This window comes from Chrysoperla carnea, chromosome 5 (genome assembly GCF_905475395.1).
Source record: "Chrysoperla carnea chromosome 5, inChrCarn1.1, whole genome shotgun sequence".
Lineage (NCBI taxonomy): Eukaryota > Metazoa > Arthropoda > Insecta > Neuroptera > Chrysopidae > Chrysoperla > Chrysoperla carnea.
In genome coordinates this window covers 14,016,086-14,035,311 of record NC_058341.1, presented here as the reverse complement: position 1 = coordinate 14,035,311, position 19,226 = coordinate 14,016,086, and the positions used below count along the sequence as shown (strand labels likewise).

At 28.6% G+C, this 19,226-nt stretch overlaps 1 protein-coding gene across 1 annotated transcript; it reads right to left on the bottom strand.

The window, feature by feature from the left end:
* Window positions 1-3,542: 3,542 nt before the first annotated feature.
* On the bottom strand, window positions 3,543-16,240 carry LOC123300535 (brain-specific homeobox protein). Its single transcript, XM_044883120.1, has 4 exons — window positions 15,722-16,240; window positions 11,456-11,648; window positions 11,178-11,390; window positions 3,543-3,757 (listed from the first exon to the last, which is right to left on the bottom strand). The coding sequence occupies exons 1-4, from the start codon at window positions 16,238-16,240 to the stop codon at window positions 3,543-3,545; spliced, it is 1,140 nt and encodes a 379-aa protein (XP_044739055.1).
* Window positions 16,241-19,226: the final 2,986 nt, after the last annotated feature.

The following is a 19,226-nucleotide window of genomic DNA, read 5'->3' as shown; positions in this document are numbered from 1 at the left end:
AGACACGTGCTGTGTAACTGACAATATAAGTGGAGACACGTGTCATCATTTGCACAATGTATTTGTAAAATCAAAATTGTTTAATTATTATACATAGGTAAATATAATTATGAAAATATAATGCTTTAATCTTATAAATAAAATAGAGATTTGTTTTCCCGATGGTCGATCATCGCTGATTAATTTTCAACATTTTTTTGTGGATCCAAAAACTCTAAGAAATCACAAGTAATGATTCGAAAACTCAGAAATTAATAATAAATAGGTATATACATTTTATTCGATATAGAACATTGCGCCCAGGAAACTTTGTTTTCGCTGGATTAAAGTATAATAATAGAAGTATAAATTTCTAAAATGCATTCAATTAAAAGTCATTTGATATGTATGTACCAATATGAAAATGAAATGATATTATAGAAATAATGCACAAAACATAACACTTTGTGAAAATTAATAAAAAGACCCCCCTTCAGTTGACCTTTGTGTTATTATTATTAACCCCCTCTTGACAATGTTTTTAATTTAAAAACATCAAAGTCTAGTGAATCAAATACTACCTACTCGAAAGGTATATCTCTATTATGAACACTATATATAAAAGAAAGATATATATATATTATGATGTGTTTATACAAAAAATTTTTCTTGTTCTAATAGAAAGTTGTCGTTTTCATCTCGTAAAATATAAATCAGTCTAAATGAAGAGTTCAGTATGAGTCTTTTTGAATAGTTCTCTACGGATAGTCATTGTGGATGGTTGAAATAATAATGCAGTGTGAACAGTATATATTATTGTTAAATATAATGGTTTGTAAATATATTTGGAAATCAAGATTGCTTTGGACAATTAATGCACTTCTGTAGATACGTCTTAGATCGGGTTCTAAAGACAATCGAGAATAAAAATATTAGGAACAATTTTCTGAATGGATTCGAAACCGATCTTCAGGAATCAAAATTGAAAATTCCACTAATTTTTGGGGTGGTATCTACAATATAGCATCTTGCTTCTGATTGACCACAGCATTTTTCTAACTTGATCTTTGTAACTAGATTTTTTCCCAAATTGAGTCGTTTTCGATTTATTGTTACCTTTATCCCAGAAATTATGTGTTTTTGGATTCTTTAGAGTCGAAGATATTCAAATATCTCTAAACCTATAATTTTTACGAATATTAAAATGTCTGCATGGGAAAATCATTTTGCTATGCCGTAGGCTTAAAATAGAACAACGACAGTAATTTGCAACAAAAATCTTCAAACGTATTCAAAAGATTCTATAGACCATTGCTGTTTTTTTTGTAAGATTTAAACCTACTTATGATTACCCCATATTGACTGCTTGACGCCATCGGAGATTTTTTCAATACCCAAAGTAAAATATTCGGTAACTTGGTAACTATATAGCTAACAAAAGTGCTCAGATAAATAACTCTGATGATACCTATTGTCTATTGTTTATGTATTGTTGTATATTTTTTAATAATATTATTATTTATTACAAAACATAAGGTAACAAATAAAGATTTATTCAATGACTATTAACCCTATTTCCATGATAAAAATCTCTCTATTACGTTAATCATCGACGGGTGGCTCTGTCCAAATTCAACTACATTTAGTTAATAAATTAAAATACACACTTCACGAATACTGAAAAGGGTTAATCATTGACTGAAAATTGATATCTCATTTTGCTATAACGTTCATATTTCGAAAAATCGACACTCGAGAAAGAAAAATTATCTCATTCAATTTAATATGCATTTTATTTTAAAAGTTAAGCGATGTTTTCTGAAAAAAATACTTTTAGTGTATATTTTGAAAAAATATATTTTGATTCTAAACTCGCCCTTGAAACATATCTAAGAATACTCTCCATTAAATTACCATTTTCCTTAGAGCCTTCTCCAATCTGAACCGATTTTGAGGGTCATGGCCTATTTTTTAGTTATTCCGGGTTGAATAAAAATTAATAATTTATTTGGTTCGGGGGTTAAACACCCCTTTTTTGGGGTCTTTAACCCCCCAGAGTTAATAACGTCCCATTTTTAGTTCGGGGGTTGAAATACATTATTCTCGAACATAAAATACAAGACTCACGTCCGTATTTCGTATCTTTACCTTGAAATATTTCTCTTTTATTATGTACCTTCCTTTGGTGTTTGAAATGGTGGAAGCGATGTAAAATGAGGTATTACCTAATATCCTTTGTATCCTGAAAATAAAATATTTTCTTTGTCTAATATACCTACCTATATGGTAGGCTTTCGAAAACCTACTTTTTCTTACTTGAAGGAGTCTCGAAAGGGAAAATTAATAATGAAAATGCAAATTTTCATCCCTTGTAAACATAATTATATAATTATTTTTAACATTTTGATTTGTAAGAACTAAATTATTTTAATCTACATTGAAATTAATCTCAGATATTATTATTAATAAATTATATATTAATATATTCCACTAAAATGTGTAATTATTAATTATTAATATTAATTTACTGTCTTCTTTTAATTAGTTTCGTGATATCTCATTTTTGTCTTAAAACATTCTTACAACGATTTCTAGGTGCATTTCAGAATATAAACATATATATGATTTTTATTTCGAAATAAATTTCGTTAATCATATTTTGTTTATGTGTATATAACTCAGAACGATTTATTTATTTATTTTTTTAAATTAATTTTTAATTTAGGTTAATTCTAAACCCTAGCTTTTTAAGCTACATTTTCATATTACAGTTTCTTTACTCATAAGCTTATCGAAAACTAGAGTTAAGAAATAAATCGTGAAAATATTAGAATACTAAAATATATGTACAAAATATTTTTACAAGAATATTCGAAGAAAATTTTTGATATTTTCTAAAATTAATTTGGAAACATTACATAGCAATTTTCTTTTGAAATATATCAGTATTATTTTGAGCTATTTAAACAATTTATAATACTCAATGAACTAAAAAAATTAGTGACTAGATATTTGAAAAAAAATCAATATGCGATAATTTTCAAAATTCCTAATAAGCTATTAAAAAAATCTGGCAAGGTAAAAAATTGTATCGTAAAACGGTATCGCCATAAAACGCCATAAAACTTTGTATAAAATTTTCGGGGGCTAAATTTTACATAAATTAGCAAAAAACTTTCACAAATCTGTTCAAATTTATAGAAATTTATAGAATAGGTGAATTTGATTAACTAGACCGGAGATAATTGGATTCCATAATAATTCCCTAATCTCGAAGATATTGATCTTAATTGAGATGTTGAGTATATCCATAATTTCCCAATACATTATTTTGTTCAATCACCGGCGTTAAGGGGCAAATGATCAGTTTTTTTATTGGATTTATTTTTCAAAAAGCTGGAAGATTGTTGATATTTTTTGAAAATTATAGCAATTAATTTTACAAATAAATTATGCATTCTTTTTTTAGAATTTCGAAATGGCTCACCATATTTTTGGAATAAATGTCTTAAATAAAAAATAATATTTTTTTAAATTTACCAACCATTGTAATAGAATTGATTTTATGCACCCGCATAATAAACACTAACAGAGTCTGTTGCACCACTATTTAGGGTGACATTCTTTGAATCACCAACAATATCAATATCACTTTCACAATCACTACAATTATCAGATATACAGCTACTATCATCACTAATACCGTCATTACGTTTATCACGGCCACCCAATGTATCAGAACCGCTACGATTACCTGAAAAATCCATTGGTTGAGCGTCTGAAATAAAATTGAAAATATATTTTAAAATAGAAAATTTCACTATGCGATGTTTTATTTAAAATATTTTGCTTCTAAAGTGATACTAGCTCAACTCGTGCGGAATTCCGTAGTGCTGTACCCGTGTCTAAAAACAAGCTAGAGTAATTTACTTTCTTTTTATTTATAGGCAATTTTATTACAGATATGATATACAAATTGCATAAAGAACAAAATTACATCTTAATATTATTTCTCTAGTTTATTTTTTTTTAAGCGGTACATTTTTGGACCGTGAGTCTTTTTATTGTCATTAGTCAGCACGATATAAGCTTGAAAATGAATTCGATAAAAAAATAAGAATATTATAATTTAAAGGTACGGATTTTAAGCTGGATTTCATGGCGTATTATTTTTGATCCCTGCAAATATATCGAAAACTATAATTTTATAGAAAGTTGTTTATTAGTATTAGAAAGTACAATTTTATCATGTTTTTAATTTTTAATGTATAATAAATTATGAAAGAGATGAAAATATTAATAGAATAATGGCGCTTATTAATAATAAAATTATTAATCTTCTTTGAATATTAAAAAAGAGTTTTTTTTTCTTCATTACGGAGTCTTCATTACGAAGTAACTCATAGGTCACATTATATACCGTTCAGTCGAGCCGTGGCGTGGGATGGATATTTATAAAGAAAAAAATAAATAAGAGAATCTTTATGGTATACAGGGTGGCTTTTTTAAGTTGACATATGCTCGATAAATAAATTTAATCGAGTAAAATTCTTTAAACGGAAAATGTAAGTTTCAATGACACACATCTTATACCATCATCGAATTCGATCTGAGTTTTTAAGTTCAATTAAAACCTGACTATGATTCATAACTGACAAACATGATGAACGCTTTAAATTATAAAGTTGTTCTTTATAAATATGCAAACTGTTTTTGTTTGAAACATTTTTTTGTAAACCGAACTGTTCAGACAGTAATTGATAGCATTTTGTTCATTTAATTTGTACAAAAATGTTCTCTAAAGAAAAACAAACCACTTTTATTGGAGTTATTGGAAATTTTTTTTCGAAAAGTGTCTTGATTTCGGAGAAACAATATACGAAATAACAACTTTGATACGAAAAAACAATTTTTCGTAAAAGTTTTCAGTCCGTTTTACTTTAAAAGTTCTTGATTAAAAAATGTTACATTTTTAATCAACAACTTTCTAAGTTAAAGTGTTTATCTATGTACCAGTTCTGGAGTAGAGCTTTTCATTGAGCTTGAAAACCTAAGTCAAGTTAATGTCTGCATAAGATTTTCGCATGAAGCATTTTTATCAATAAAAGTTATTTTTCGAGTTTCAAAGATTTGCCAACTAAAAAAAAGACACCTTGAGTAAAGTATAAAATATAAACCGGTGTTATGAAATAAAAATCACTTAGCATTTTATGGAATTTTCCTTATACACCATAGTTTCAAAATGAAATAAATACAATTAATGGTTTTGAAAAAAATTTCTCACAATATCGATTGGAATGTGTGTGTAAGTCTAAATATTTAATTAAAACCGTTTTCGAGTAATTTTCGCTTTCGAAGTGCAAAAAAATTGAATAATTTCTTTTTATCTTTTCGATCTTCGACACAAAGCGATAGAGAATGATTAAATTTTTTGTCCTTATGACTACGATTAAAAAGTATTAAAAGCTGTGAGTGATCCTGATTCGATAATTTTTCGTGAGGATACAGTTTTACGTATGTTGTACGCAAAGCTTTATACATAATTATGTAATTGATATTTATATGATACAAATTATTATGTAATAGACGTGGTTTCCTTCGATAAGTAACGAAGGTATAAATTTTAGTTTTACATAAAGATAAGTGTAGCGTCTTTAATATTTGTAAATTGTTATATTTGTTTAAGACGTTTTGAAAGACGCTTTCTCTGTTATATCTATATCATTTAGATAGATAGTAAGTTCGTTAAGTTATACTTTAAGTTGTTGGGTGTATAAAAGCACAATTAATAATCAAGTTATCTGTATATATACTTGGGTTTGATTTACAGGGTGTTTCATTGAGAATGACCAAAGATACGGAAATTAGATTTCCTCGTGTATTAGGAATAACCAGATACAAGTATCTGAAACGATTGGCGTTTTTTAAGTCATGCCTGATTGTCGTAAAATTTCGTGTATATATTTATTATTTTGATAGTAAATACCCAATATTTTCATAATTTGAATTTTGATTTTTTTTTTTGTTAACACAGGCAAATTTGATCGAAACTTATTGGAATTTATTTAAAACTTACTAATTTTGGGCCATTCTTTTCAGCTGTATTGTCAGTTTTTTGCTAGCTATCTCTTATGTGCTTAATTCCGGCACCAGGACCCCACATCCTTGAAACCTAGGTTAATTTTGATTATAAATTTGAAAAATATGGCCCAAATTTAGTAGGATTACTTACTTTGTTTATCAAAATTGGATAAACTTTCGATGTAATAGAGCAAAATTAAATATTTTGAATTTTGATGACGTCATCAAGTTCAAAAATTCGATTTTTTTAATAACACTGGCAATTTTGATCCGAGCTTATTGGAATTTTTTTTGAAACCCACTAATTTTGGGTCATTCTTTTTAGCTGTGATGTCAGTTTTTCGCTAGTTATCACTAATGTGCTTAATTCCGGGACCAGACCTCCACATTCTTGAAATCTAATAAAGCTAGGTTAATTTTGATCATAAATTTGAAAAATATGGCCCAAATTTAGTAGGATTACATACTTTGTTTATCAAAATTGGATAAAATTTCGATGTAATAGAGCAAAATTAAATATTTTGAATTTTGATGACGTCATCAAGTTCAAAAATTCGATTTTTTTAATAACACAGGCAATTTTGATGCAATCTTATTGGAATTTTTTTTGAAACCCACTAAATAATTAATTTGCCGTAACCCGTACAGAGAATCGACTTGAAAATTATACAGAAGACGAGTTAAATCCTCATTAAATGATACACAGAATTTCAGATTTTTGGAACCACTATATTTTTGATATCAAATGGCCTTAAACTGAAATCGCATAATTATTACATGTGGTGCACTTCGCTATCGGACAGTCGGACACACGTATTTGTGCTGAGCTTATGACGCTACTTTTGTTCCATCAGAGTTCGACCAATATCAATTCGAATTTGTTTGTCACTGTTGCAAATAAGTTGGGTTGCACCAGTGTTTGCTATTCCATTGCATCGATAGAGAAATGTATTTAACAGACATATTTGATTTTGAAAATTTATTGCTGTATAAGACTGTACATTTACAAAGTATACATATTTATATATTATGGGTATATATGTTGATGGGGCAGACCATCTCAAGACGTTCAACTATAATTAAATTACATGAAAGGAACAACCCCAGTTGTAAAACTTAACTTGCTTCTAATTGTCCTAAGAATTCATACACAAACAGAGAGCGACCTAAAGTAATAAAGTTGGTTGTTCCCTTCTTCAACATCTTATAAGGAAATGAAAACTCTCTCTTATACATATATAGATATAATTATTACGAAAATTATTTATTAAATCTAATAATAAAATAATAATAATATACTTTAATTAATTCACAACATTTTTACTTTCAATTCTCCTCGACCTTTTATTATTAGATATTATAGATATTTTTGGTTATGATTTAATAATTATTATGATATTTAATTGAAAATTTTATCAAAATTGTCAATTTTCGTTCCTATTAGAAATATTTTATATACAGAGTGAAACGTAAGTGGATATACAGTTATATTAAAAGTACATGCTTCATAATTATTACTCGTAAACTATTTATTTTGGCCTACGAATATTAGTATTCGCACCGTGTGTGAGTTTTATTGGAGACGTTTCCATGATAACGATACACTACTTTAATTATAGAATTGTATGGATGCATATATAAATTGTTTGGATTGCATTTATGGCTTTCATTGAAAATTTAATATTATTGTCTCACAAATTTAAATAAATAATTATGATAATTTACATTTGAAAAATAATATTTGTGCAATTTGATTATTTTAATTATTATAATTATTTTCACAATTTTCAATGCATTAAGTTTAATTAATTCGTGTTTTTCAATAATTTTAATTTTACATTTGCTATAACATTAACATGTAAAGAATTGCAAATTAGTAATAACAGCCTCTTTTATCGCCAAAATTTTGGCGAGTCCTTGCCATGACTACGCACACAACGAATATACTGAACGAAAGTATTAAAGGGAAATGTTTTAAACACAAATTTTTACCAAAATCTTAAACAGCTATATCTCTGCGAAAAATCATCGAATTTGGAACATATATAGCTCGTTTGAAAACTTGTATTTTGTATTTTGGGAATCTGTTGCTAAAAATTGTTTATCACCCGTTGCCGTATCGCACGTAGGGTGGAAAGGATGAGAAATGTTATCTCTAAGTTTAGAAGCGTTAAAAATTATTGTTAAGATTTTTAAGACCACTCGAAAGCTTGTTTATTTTTCTTGGAAAAGAGCTATAAAAAATTCCTGTACGAGCTTTTTGGGCCAAGATATTCGCTTTCCAAGCAAAATGGACACTTCTGGAAATCTTGCATTGAAATTTTTCTGATATCATTCGAAAACTGCCTTCTTTCAAGCCTTTGCATATTGTTTTGTAAAAAATTTTACCACTTTCCTAAATTTTCGTTTTTAAAACAAGTCAAAAAAAAGAATTTTTCGATATTTTCACAATACATTAACACTTCACTAGGGGATGTAGCTCATTTAGCCTTGTATTTAAAGCTACACTGCTATAAATCTTTCCAAGATAGTTTATCATGTTTTAAAGAAAATTGTATTTTTATTGATAAGAAAATTTCATTAAATGTCTCTTTCTACATATTTTCTAATGAAATTTAATAAATTTAATAATAAATAATTTTATGTAAAATAAGACGTAATAGCAAATAATAATAATAATAACAAATAATACAAAACATGATGATCTTTTCCCCTTTTACCCTACCCATCCCTTAACATTTGTAACCCGAGACACACTTGTTGTTATATTTTTATAACAATGCGTAAAGAATAAACAATACAACAACAACAACAACAAAAACAAAAAAAAAACGAACGAAAGAAAAAAACACAATAATTTTAACGTAAATAACGATTTGTGTACATACATACACACACAAGCGACGGGACGCTTAAATAAAATAATACCAATTTAATGATATCCTACGGGAATTTATGTCAAATTTAAGCCGATTATTTGACATAAAAAAGGCAATTTGTAAACTATTAGATTCCATTTTGTGTAATATAATGTTGAATGTTTTTTTTTTTTTTGGTTGATACACGCGTGTCGTACCCGGGTAAAGTACTTACCTATTTTTTAAGTACTTGTTAGATTTTATATTATTTAATTTAATGTCTTTTTTATATGAATTGTACAGGGTGGTCCAAGTTATAAGAGTTATCAAAGACAACGATCTAGGAGTTTCCAACGGCTCCTAGGTAACCACCTAGGAGCTTCCAACAAAAAAAGAAAAAGAAAAATTGGACAAATAGAAAGACGGTGGAACGAAGAAAACAAATTTTTTATGAAAGGTCTCCCGTAGAGGGAGTCATAGGGACTGTCGATAGAAGTGATTAAATTCCATAATATTTGAATTAAAATTATCAACATCAATCTGGTTTTCAGATCTATTGACACTCCGAGCAACAATTATATGCATGTTTATATGGTTTTTTATTATTTAAATTTATTACGGGCTGTACAATATTCTGACAAAATATAAATAAAATTCAATTGAAATAACAATTAATATACAATCATATGATTTGTGAATAGTATTTGTATTTACATAAATTTCAATGTACTTGTTATATACGCAGCACTAATGTTACACAATACGTCAGCTGTATAGCTACAGATATACTTCTATAAGCTTGTCGGCGTGCGCACAGCATGTCGGTAACGCGAACCCATAATATTTCCCACTACCAAAAAGTACTCAACGGCGCTAAAGAAGTTTTCACTTCAAAAAAGCAGCAATGACAACCGTGGTCTAGGAACGGTAGAAAGATAAATCCGCTTCTGTTAAAGCGGACCTCCAAATCTGCCTATGGGCCATAACAGATTACGCACATTATGTTAAAATAATTTTTCAATACGCCCCGGGAAAGCGTACTCTTCTAAATACAAACTATTGAAATTTTTGAAAAAAGATATTATTGTAAATATTGATAAAATTTCAAATTTGACGCTAGAGCCCCAAGCATAGGACATTGCAGAATGTTATTGTATTTGCAATAAAATTAGTGGCGTTCACAATAAAATTAGATTTTTTATCACGAAATAGGTGATATCATACTCATTTCTCTATCACTGGGTTTCGTAATTTGTCACCATAAACCTTAAATCCAAAAAGATTATTAGGTCAATATTGCCTTTTCAATTTTACTAAGTAGGTGTTTTGGCAATATTCAGAAAAATATCTTATTTCTCCAAAAATCTACCATTTGAGAAAGTACTGGTATTATAACTTGGATCACGCTGTATATTTATAACTTTATGAGTAAGAGTTTTGTGGGATTTGTCGTGTTGTTAGAAGGTATTAAGGTCATGTAAATGTAAGTCGTTCTGATAATTAGGATAATTATAATCGGTGTTTATATGTAAGCAGGATTTGGAAAGTTAATTACCTAATTTCATAATATAGGGTAACAAAATAACCAAAACGAAAAACACCATATTTTAAAAGTCAAGTGTATATACTCACCGTTTTTTTCTTTTAAAGAAAGTGTTTATAAAAAATCGGGCTCCGATTAATGGTTTTGGTGGACGATAGTTCTTTAATTTAAGGTATAAATTAGTAAATTGAAAATAATAATAATAAATAAACTGTTGAGCTGAAATCTTTGATTAAAAAAAAAGAACATTGAGCCTTGCTAATACCTAAGCAAAATTCCCGGGAAAAAAGAAAATAGTCGTGAAAATGTTTTCCCTTGGATATATTACCGATTTCTAATTTTCCAGTGAACACAATTTCTCTACAAATAATTTTGAAAGTGAAAGCATTAAAAGGAGGAAATAAAAATTTGAGCATTTTGAACGTTGAAAAACACTTTTTAGAAAAATAGACTCAATTTGTAATTCATATCTGTAATAAAATTGCCTATAAATAAAAAGAAAGTATATTGATATTTAGTATTATTTTTATATTATTTCTCCAGCCTTATTTTAGCCATGAGTACCACACTGCGGGCCGAGCTAGTATATTATATATATCTTATTCTATTGGGAATATTCTCTTATTCTACTCTTTAGGAATGCAAATTGCAATTCCGAAATTTATAAAAATGTTAACTTAGGAATTCTCAATAAATAAAATACTACTAGGACTTACCACTAGAAGTTCCTGGTAAAGAATTTAATGATTTGCCATTGGACGATGATTGATTTTTATCTTCATTCAATTTTCGTAATTGTTTTTTATGTTTCATACGTCGATTTTGAAACCATGTTTTTACTTGTGTTTCCGATAAATTTAATGCACCAGCCAATTCTACACGTTCTGGTGTTGATAAATATCGTTGCGCTTCAAATCGCTTTTCTAATCCTATAACAAAATAAACAATTTTTTAAGCCATTTTCTTAAAGCTTTACATTGCGTTTCACTTATACCTGTTAATTGGGGATCCGAAAAGACAGTTCTTGCTTTCCGTCGCCGACAATGTTTTAATGCACTCAATGATAATTCATTCGCTGTTGCACCAAATAATGGATGGTGAAATGGTAATCCTTGTGATAGAAAATATGGTTCGGATATTGTTTTGTACGGTGTACTTAAATATGCACCCAATGCGCCCATTGCAACCTAAATTTTAATAAACATAAATTTTAAATTAGGGTTGAATGTTTCTAAAGTCTTAGTAAAAGCAATTTTAAAATTCGTTAATTCTTTTCGAAAAAATCGCTTTTAAGTTAAAATACTGAAAAACAATTTAGCGAACTTGGATGAAATTAAACAGTAAAAACATATTTTTTGAAATTATTCACAACTGGCCAAAAATTTGTATAAGTATGCTTTTTAAATCAGGATAAAGTAAATTTTAATTGCTCCAGCTAAGAACTGATATTATATCTTCAGCTGATTATGCATAAAAGTTTTATCCGAGAGGTTTCGTAGCCCGACGCCCCAAAATTTACACTTTTAATGTTGCCGGACAGTTGAAAATCAGTTTGTCGGATGGTGCATAAAATAATTTTTGAAATTAATTTTTTTTTTAGAATATCAAAATTCTGATAGAAGGTTTGACATCAATTTGATCCATAAAAATTGGTCTGTCACCAGAAAAATGTTTTTTACTATGATAGACTTCATTTTTTATGCATTATTTTCTGTGCATTAAATTAAGCACAAATTTAGAAACCAAAATTGTAAGCCAGCCAAGGTGTAACATCTTAAACTTTATTTTTTTTAAACCAGGGAGGTGTTATGAAGTGCATTTCCATTAAAAAAATTATTTTATCAAAAGGTTTGCCAGAGGTTAATTAACAAAAATTGTCAGCCAGCCAATTTTCCAAAAATGGTTCATTATTTACTACAACTTGTGTAAATTTCAAGGAGGTAAGGAGGTAAATTTCAATGGGGTGCCCTTTTTGACATGGAAGACTATTTTGGGTGGAAATGATTGAATTTTTTACTATCATTTGTTTCAATAAATATATCAACCTTGTTTAAAAAAAATTAAAAACGAGGCAAGGTGAAAGAAAGCTTGTACAATGATCTCTTTCGATGACCTCTCTGAACGATCATCGATGAAAATATGGCTGGAATAGTTATTTTCTTAAAGAAAGCAATGGATACGATAGAACAAGTCTAAGGAGCAAGATAAACTATATAGAAAAATCGATTATTTCAAACTCATTAATTACGTCAAAGTAAATTATTTAATTATTAAATATTGATATAGTAATTACAGGTTATTAATAATTTAACATTAAGCTTTTATTGGTTATGATTATATTTATGTATATAATATAAGTAATAGGTAGGTAAGAACTATCGTATATACAGGGTGATTCAAGTTATAAAAGCAGAGCTTCACCAAATAACAGACAACGTTAAAATAATAATAATAATTTGTTAAAAATTGAAAATTTAACAATAAGAGCTAAGGATCCTTTTTGAGGGTCATTTCTGCTTTTTAGACAGTAAATTGATATTTATTGAATTGTTTTTTAATGCTTGTTTATTTGCACTTGTTTTTTTTTTCTAAAATATGAACATCTTGTTTTGCTAGAAAAGAATGTTTTCCCGGCTATAAGTATATTGAGTAATATGGGATAATCCTGATGTCGAATTGGCTATATTACCCATTAAAATGTAAAACTAGACTTGATACCATAACAAAATTTGAAAGTGAATTTTAAATTGATTAAAAAACGAAGAAGTTATAAGCAAGCAAAGATTGCATTCAAAGGTTGCCCATCTCTTTTTAGCAAAATAAAGTTCTGTATGTCGATACCCACGTATGACTTTACTAGTGGGTATCTTCCTCTTTGTTTAAATCAGAATTTTAAACGTTCATATCTTTCATACTAGCAAAGATTTTTAAAAACCAACTTCGCTTTTCTATTTTTGAAATGAGAATTCTTCATATGAAGTAATAAAAAATATTTAGTCCGATCTCTTATTGTCCTTATTTAAATCTTTATCTAGCATTTGATGAAGTCCTACTGTTATAACTTGAATCACCCTGTATAGGTATAATATATATACCTATAAGTACCTATATATGCATATATAGTTTCAATTGTTTCACTTAAGAGCTTTAATGGAAATTACTAGGTTAGTTCAATTCAAATTGAAATTAACAGAAACAGCCACATAATTAAACCAATAAACTAATAATATATTGATTGAGTATATGTATCTACCTATTAATTATAGGTATCTCTTAACATACGTATCGTTTACGTCTTGTATAAATTAATATCGATAATTATCGATTGTAGATGTTAAATAATATTTTTACCTCGTATTATGGAGTCATAATTTGTACCCATACTTACTATCGACATTTTTATATATTTTTCATATGGTAATTGGAAAATTTAATCTGCTTTATGAGAAGCCTTAAAATCACACACGTTATCATATTTATCACGAAGTTAAGAGCCATCAATTATCAGATTTATCACAGAAATTGTAGAAAATAAAATTCATTTTCTAACATTTTTTCTTTAATTTTCACATTTACGGAGATACTTTCAATGTTCTAAAGAATCTCAAATAGTAAAATAAGTTGTATTTTAGAGTAGTATTAAACGCATAGAACATTTTTCTGTAAATAATTAGCTCCCTGACAAAAATACTTAAAAATATGTCGTGGATTTTTAATTTGAATCATGCGGGCTACAATCGTACTTAAAAACTGGAATAAAAGTCTTAAAAAACATTAAATAAGGTATTTAAGAAAACTACACAGTGAATGCAACTGTACACATTATTCTAAGTTTTTCATCGCATTCCGCAAGATTTGAACCACCTATTGTCACTCCCTTTCTTTCTCGGCTTCAAGTGTCGGTAACCGATTATTCTAGTAAAATTTTTCTCTTCTCTGATACTTTCTTATTCAAGAAAAGTTACAAGTTGTTAGATCCTACTAGATAAGACAGTAGACTCGGCTGTCTTCAATACATTTTCTTTGCAAGAGAACGTGTTGTTTGGTCAATTTCCGTTTAATATGGATTTACAGAAAACGTCTTTTAAATTATTTATTATTTTTTGTGCAACAAAATAGGCCAGTATACATTTCGAAAGCGCTTTTTTTCACGGATCAAAATTAAAGAGCTTTAAAGAATTCAATTTTCCTAATTTCACCTTTTGTGTATCGAATAATCATAGAAATAGCTTATGCTTTAAAGAACAAAGAAGGTTTTGCTCAATATAAAGAACAGCAAGCAAAATAAAGTCTATTTATTAGCAGAAGGTATGCAGTAGGCCAACTGAAGTGCCAAGTCAATGAAGTATTAACTTTCAAGACATTCGCGACGCTGATAACATCCTATCAAATTTCTTCACTTAATAAAATTAGTTGTCAATTATAATACTGTGTCAAAAAAATAAGGTGACATTTGAATTTAAACTGCGCGCGTTTGTTGTGCATTATGAATTCCTTCCGCCCGGCCAAACAGTCAACAAGGAATATTATTTGAACATTATGCGTCATTTGCGTAACGCTATCCGCCTAAAAAGACCGGAATTGTGGAAAGACAATTCATGGTTTTTACACCACGAGAATGCACCATCCCATACTGCACTCATAATTCGTGATCATTTCGTCAAAAACTCAACCCATATCGTTCTACAAACTCCGTATTCACTTGATCTGGTACCGTGCGATTTCTGGCTGTTCAGCAAGCTCAAAAAACCGCTCTGGAGACACCGTTTTGATACGATAAAGGAGATTCAAGGTGCAGCGAAGACGGAACTAAAGGCAATCCCGGAAAGTGACTACAACCAGTGTTTCAAAGATTGGAAAATCCGTTTTCATAAGTACATTGCATCGGGAGGGGATTACTTTGAAGGGGATGAAATTGATTTGGAAGAATAAATAAAGAATTTTCAAAATAAATACAATGTCACCTTTAGTACATTTGTTTTGACCAGAAACATTTTATCTAAAGATGTTTTGCTTCAAACAATCACTACTACAGACTTAATTTATCGTTACTAAGGACAAAAACACTATTAATATGGTGTTAATAAAAACAATAGTGGTCTTTATAGACAAACAATGTGTGAAACCTCTATCGATAATACAATTATCACATATGGAAAGCAACTATCTTCAATATATTATGTAAATAAACCATACGAGAAAATACAATAATTCAATTATAAAAGATATAACTCAATAATTCAACATCCATAACTTTTACCTGTATATACCCATTATCAGTGGTTTGAAATGCTGGACCAATTGACACACTTGTCGGTGTATTCAGTGTATTGTTCGTTTGAAAATATGACGAATTATTATTTCCATGATTTGCACCCAAATACTGTTGTTGTTGTGATGGTTGTTGATTAGCTGACGATGACGGTGAAGCACCTGTCCGATTATTATTACTTAATGTTTCTGATCTTGTTTGCACTTTATAATCATCCGATGAAGAAACTGCACCTGATGCACTAAACACTGATGCACTTGACGAATTACTATTTGCACGTTTCAAATGTTTATTATTGTAATAAGTTGGTTGATATTTATGGAAAGCTTTTTCGCTCGAATGTTTCGATGAACTATTATTTTGTTCACTATAAATTCCAGAGTTTTTCGAACGAAATAATATATCTTCGATTAAAAACGATGTTTTATGTGATAAATTTTGATTAGATGATTGATGATCAATCATTGATTTTTTTGTATCTTTTGTTGAAGCGGATTGCTGCTGCATTTTTGATGAACTATATTTAACGAATTAATCCATATAAATGATATATATTTTCAAGAAAATATTCTCTGGGAAATATGTTTTCATTTAAAGCTTTTTGTATAACCCCCTCGTATCGAAATATCATTCTGATTGGTTCGAATATTATATAATTGGGGTAGTTTTATAAGGGTAGGGATCGTTGTTGTATATTCTGATTGGTACAATATGTGTACGCCCATATTCCGTTTGTAACCATAGTAATTTTCATATATGTATATATAATATCTATGCTGGAATTGAGTGCTTTATAGTGCTTTAGTGGTTGTATTTCGTTGTATAATACGTTATGGGTATATTATATGGATTTAAATTAATATTAAGCTTTTTTTGTGTGTACTGTGCTTTGGGAGTTTTGTGCGGTGGAGACTTATATACCTTTCGATATATATATAAATCGAAAGGACTAAATGTAAAAAAATTTCGTCTCATTTTTTTTTTCTACATAACACAAAAATATATTTTACTATTAAATTAGTTCAATTATTATTCACCAGGTACAATTTTGACTTGAATAATTTTGATTCTTGGAATTTATTTTTAGTGGCTGTATTTGTATCAATAAAGCGTAGGTTTATGAAATTATTTAGGGGGAAATTGTGAACGTAGTCATTAGATGCAGTCGAACAATAGCCCAGAGCAAGGATAAGTCGTAAAAAAGCTGGCAAAGCCACGAAAAAATTGGCTCAAAGATTGAGAAAGGTTGATCACTATAACAAAATTTTGTTGAAATCATTTTTGATGAACTTTTAGCATTATAAATTATAATTGCCAGACAGTTTTTCCGTTGCTAACATCTTGCCAGACATTATTCTAATAATTAATAAAAACCCTTTCAAATCATTTTAGTATGGCTCTTATTTTATAATGTGATTTAGTTTTATAATAAAAAATATAAGAAATTCGCTTACTATACTCATTCTCTCAGAAGCAAGATGTTTTTCACCCCTTCAAGTTCAATAAGAGAAAAAATATATTCGAAATTCACCTGTCATAAAGCAAACTCTTGTAAAGGTCACCTTTCGTACCAAAATTTTTTATTTCGTCACTAGTTATAGAAATTATAATGATAAAAATCTTTGGTTTTGAAGTGTCGTCTGTCGACACTCTGAAAATTGAGTTGGATGTCGGAATACTACCATACGTTTTGTCCAATGTCGAACAAAATAGTTTTTGTATTTGTTAATTTTTTTTCTTTTCTGGAATAACAATCCCGTACTTAGAAAGCGAGGATCTCTCATTGTGGCTAGAGGGTACCTAGGCAACTTAAAAAATTTATTTCTTGTTGCAAATAGTTCCAAAAAATGTACACTGGGTTTAAAATATAATTAAAAAATTGCACTCATGAAAACTTTTGGAACAAATTTTATTATCTTGAGGTATTGAAAGAACGAAGAAAATTTCTTATCACTTTCAAAACAAGATTAAGAGATACAATTGGATTGATGTGTTTGTTGTTTCATTAACCATATTAAATCTACATTTTAGGCCATTGACACAGTAATTTTATCTTTTATGTACATAGATTCAACCTATTAGAAGCTAAAAAATATATATGATGTCAAAAAATCTGATATATAATTAAACGTTGTTAGTTTCCATTCGAACATCGATACAACTCCAATAAATTAATTTTCTTTCCTAGAATTTATTGAAAATAACATGTTCACATATAAATAATACACATTTCTAGCTGTTTTTATAAAAACATCATAAATTTTTCATAACCGAAAGAAAATAATTAAGTTTTTCCATTTGATTTAAATGGAACGTTGAAGCTTTTGGCTATATAATTTTTTTTTTAATATTTCGAATATGAAATTCGAATAGAAAAATCTAATTATATCTATGCCTATTAAATTATTCATATTCTACGTTAATTTCGATACCATTTTTAAAAATATTTTCTGAAAGAGTAGGTATGATAGCTATTGCAATTGTGATTATGTTGAAAGCTTACAAAAATTTCTTCAAATGTTCATCGATCCAACCTAGTAGGTAAGTATAAATAATCTATCAAAAATCTTACCGGCTAAAATACATTTCTTTGTTTTTTTTATTTTTTGTTTTTTTTTAAGTAGAAAATTTGTTAAGCAAAGGATACGAAAGAGAATGTTTTTTATGATACAGAATTGAGTTTCTCTTTATTGTTGCCCTTTTTAAAAGGTTTTTCACCAGGATATTATCTCAAAATATAGAAAATGAAAAGGCGAATCGAATAATCAACATTAAAAAAATATTAAAAATACCATTTTCGAGAAATTTCCACTTCCTTTTGTTTACTAAATTTTGTATTCAAATTTGGTTAAGGTGTTTGGCATGAATCCAAGAGACTCACGTTCAATTCCTAATGCTAATGCGTAAAATTTTAATAATCTAGATACAGTTGCTTGGGAGTAAATTGACCGGATTCATTCAACATTCTACACCACTTAGACTATTTGCTAAAAATGGGATTTTTTAAATGAGGGGTCATAAAACGTAAAGATCCGTTGAATAAACGAATTAAATATGCACACTCTGTATAAATGATCTGTTTATCGTAGCTTTGAGTATGGTAAGTATTATACATGAAAAGATTCACCACGTACATATGATGAAGGTACGTATTCAATTTTGAAACTATGGAATGGAGTAGACGCATGGTGGATATAACCTATGATTGTGAAACCATGGACGTATCCATATTCTATTCAAGAAACGGAAAGCAAAATGTGTTTCAATTATACTGAAAAACTCTTCAAGAAACACACACAAATGCAGATAAACGAAAGAAAAAGCTTCTGGATTTTACAATACAGATGTATTTCAATTATAATCGTCGCAAAAACCCATGCCATGAAATGGAAAATTAACCACTGTATAACTCGTTCCATTTCGATAGAACCAAGAACCAACTCGAATAAAAGATTGAGTTTTTCTTTAAGGGTGTGCTTGAGAAAGAGCATAG

Bases quoted from the DNA above. Each gene is read 5' to 3' on its own strand.
- LOC123300535 (XM_044883120.1), bottom strand. From the start codon at position 16,240: ATGCAGCAGCAATCCGCTTCAACAAAAGATACAAAAAAATCAATGATT. The intron at 11,649-15,721 runs GTAAAAGTTATG...ATTAAAATTTAG, and splicing joins CTGATAATGGGTATATACAG to GTTGCAATGGGCGCATTGGG. The intron at 11,391-11,455 runs GTATAAGTGAAA...ATTTTGTTATAG, and splicing joins TTCGGATCCCCAATTAACAG to GATTAGAAAAGCGATTTGAA.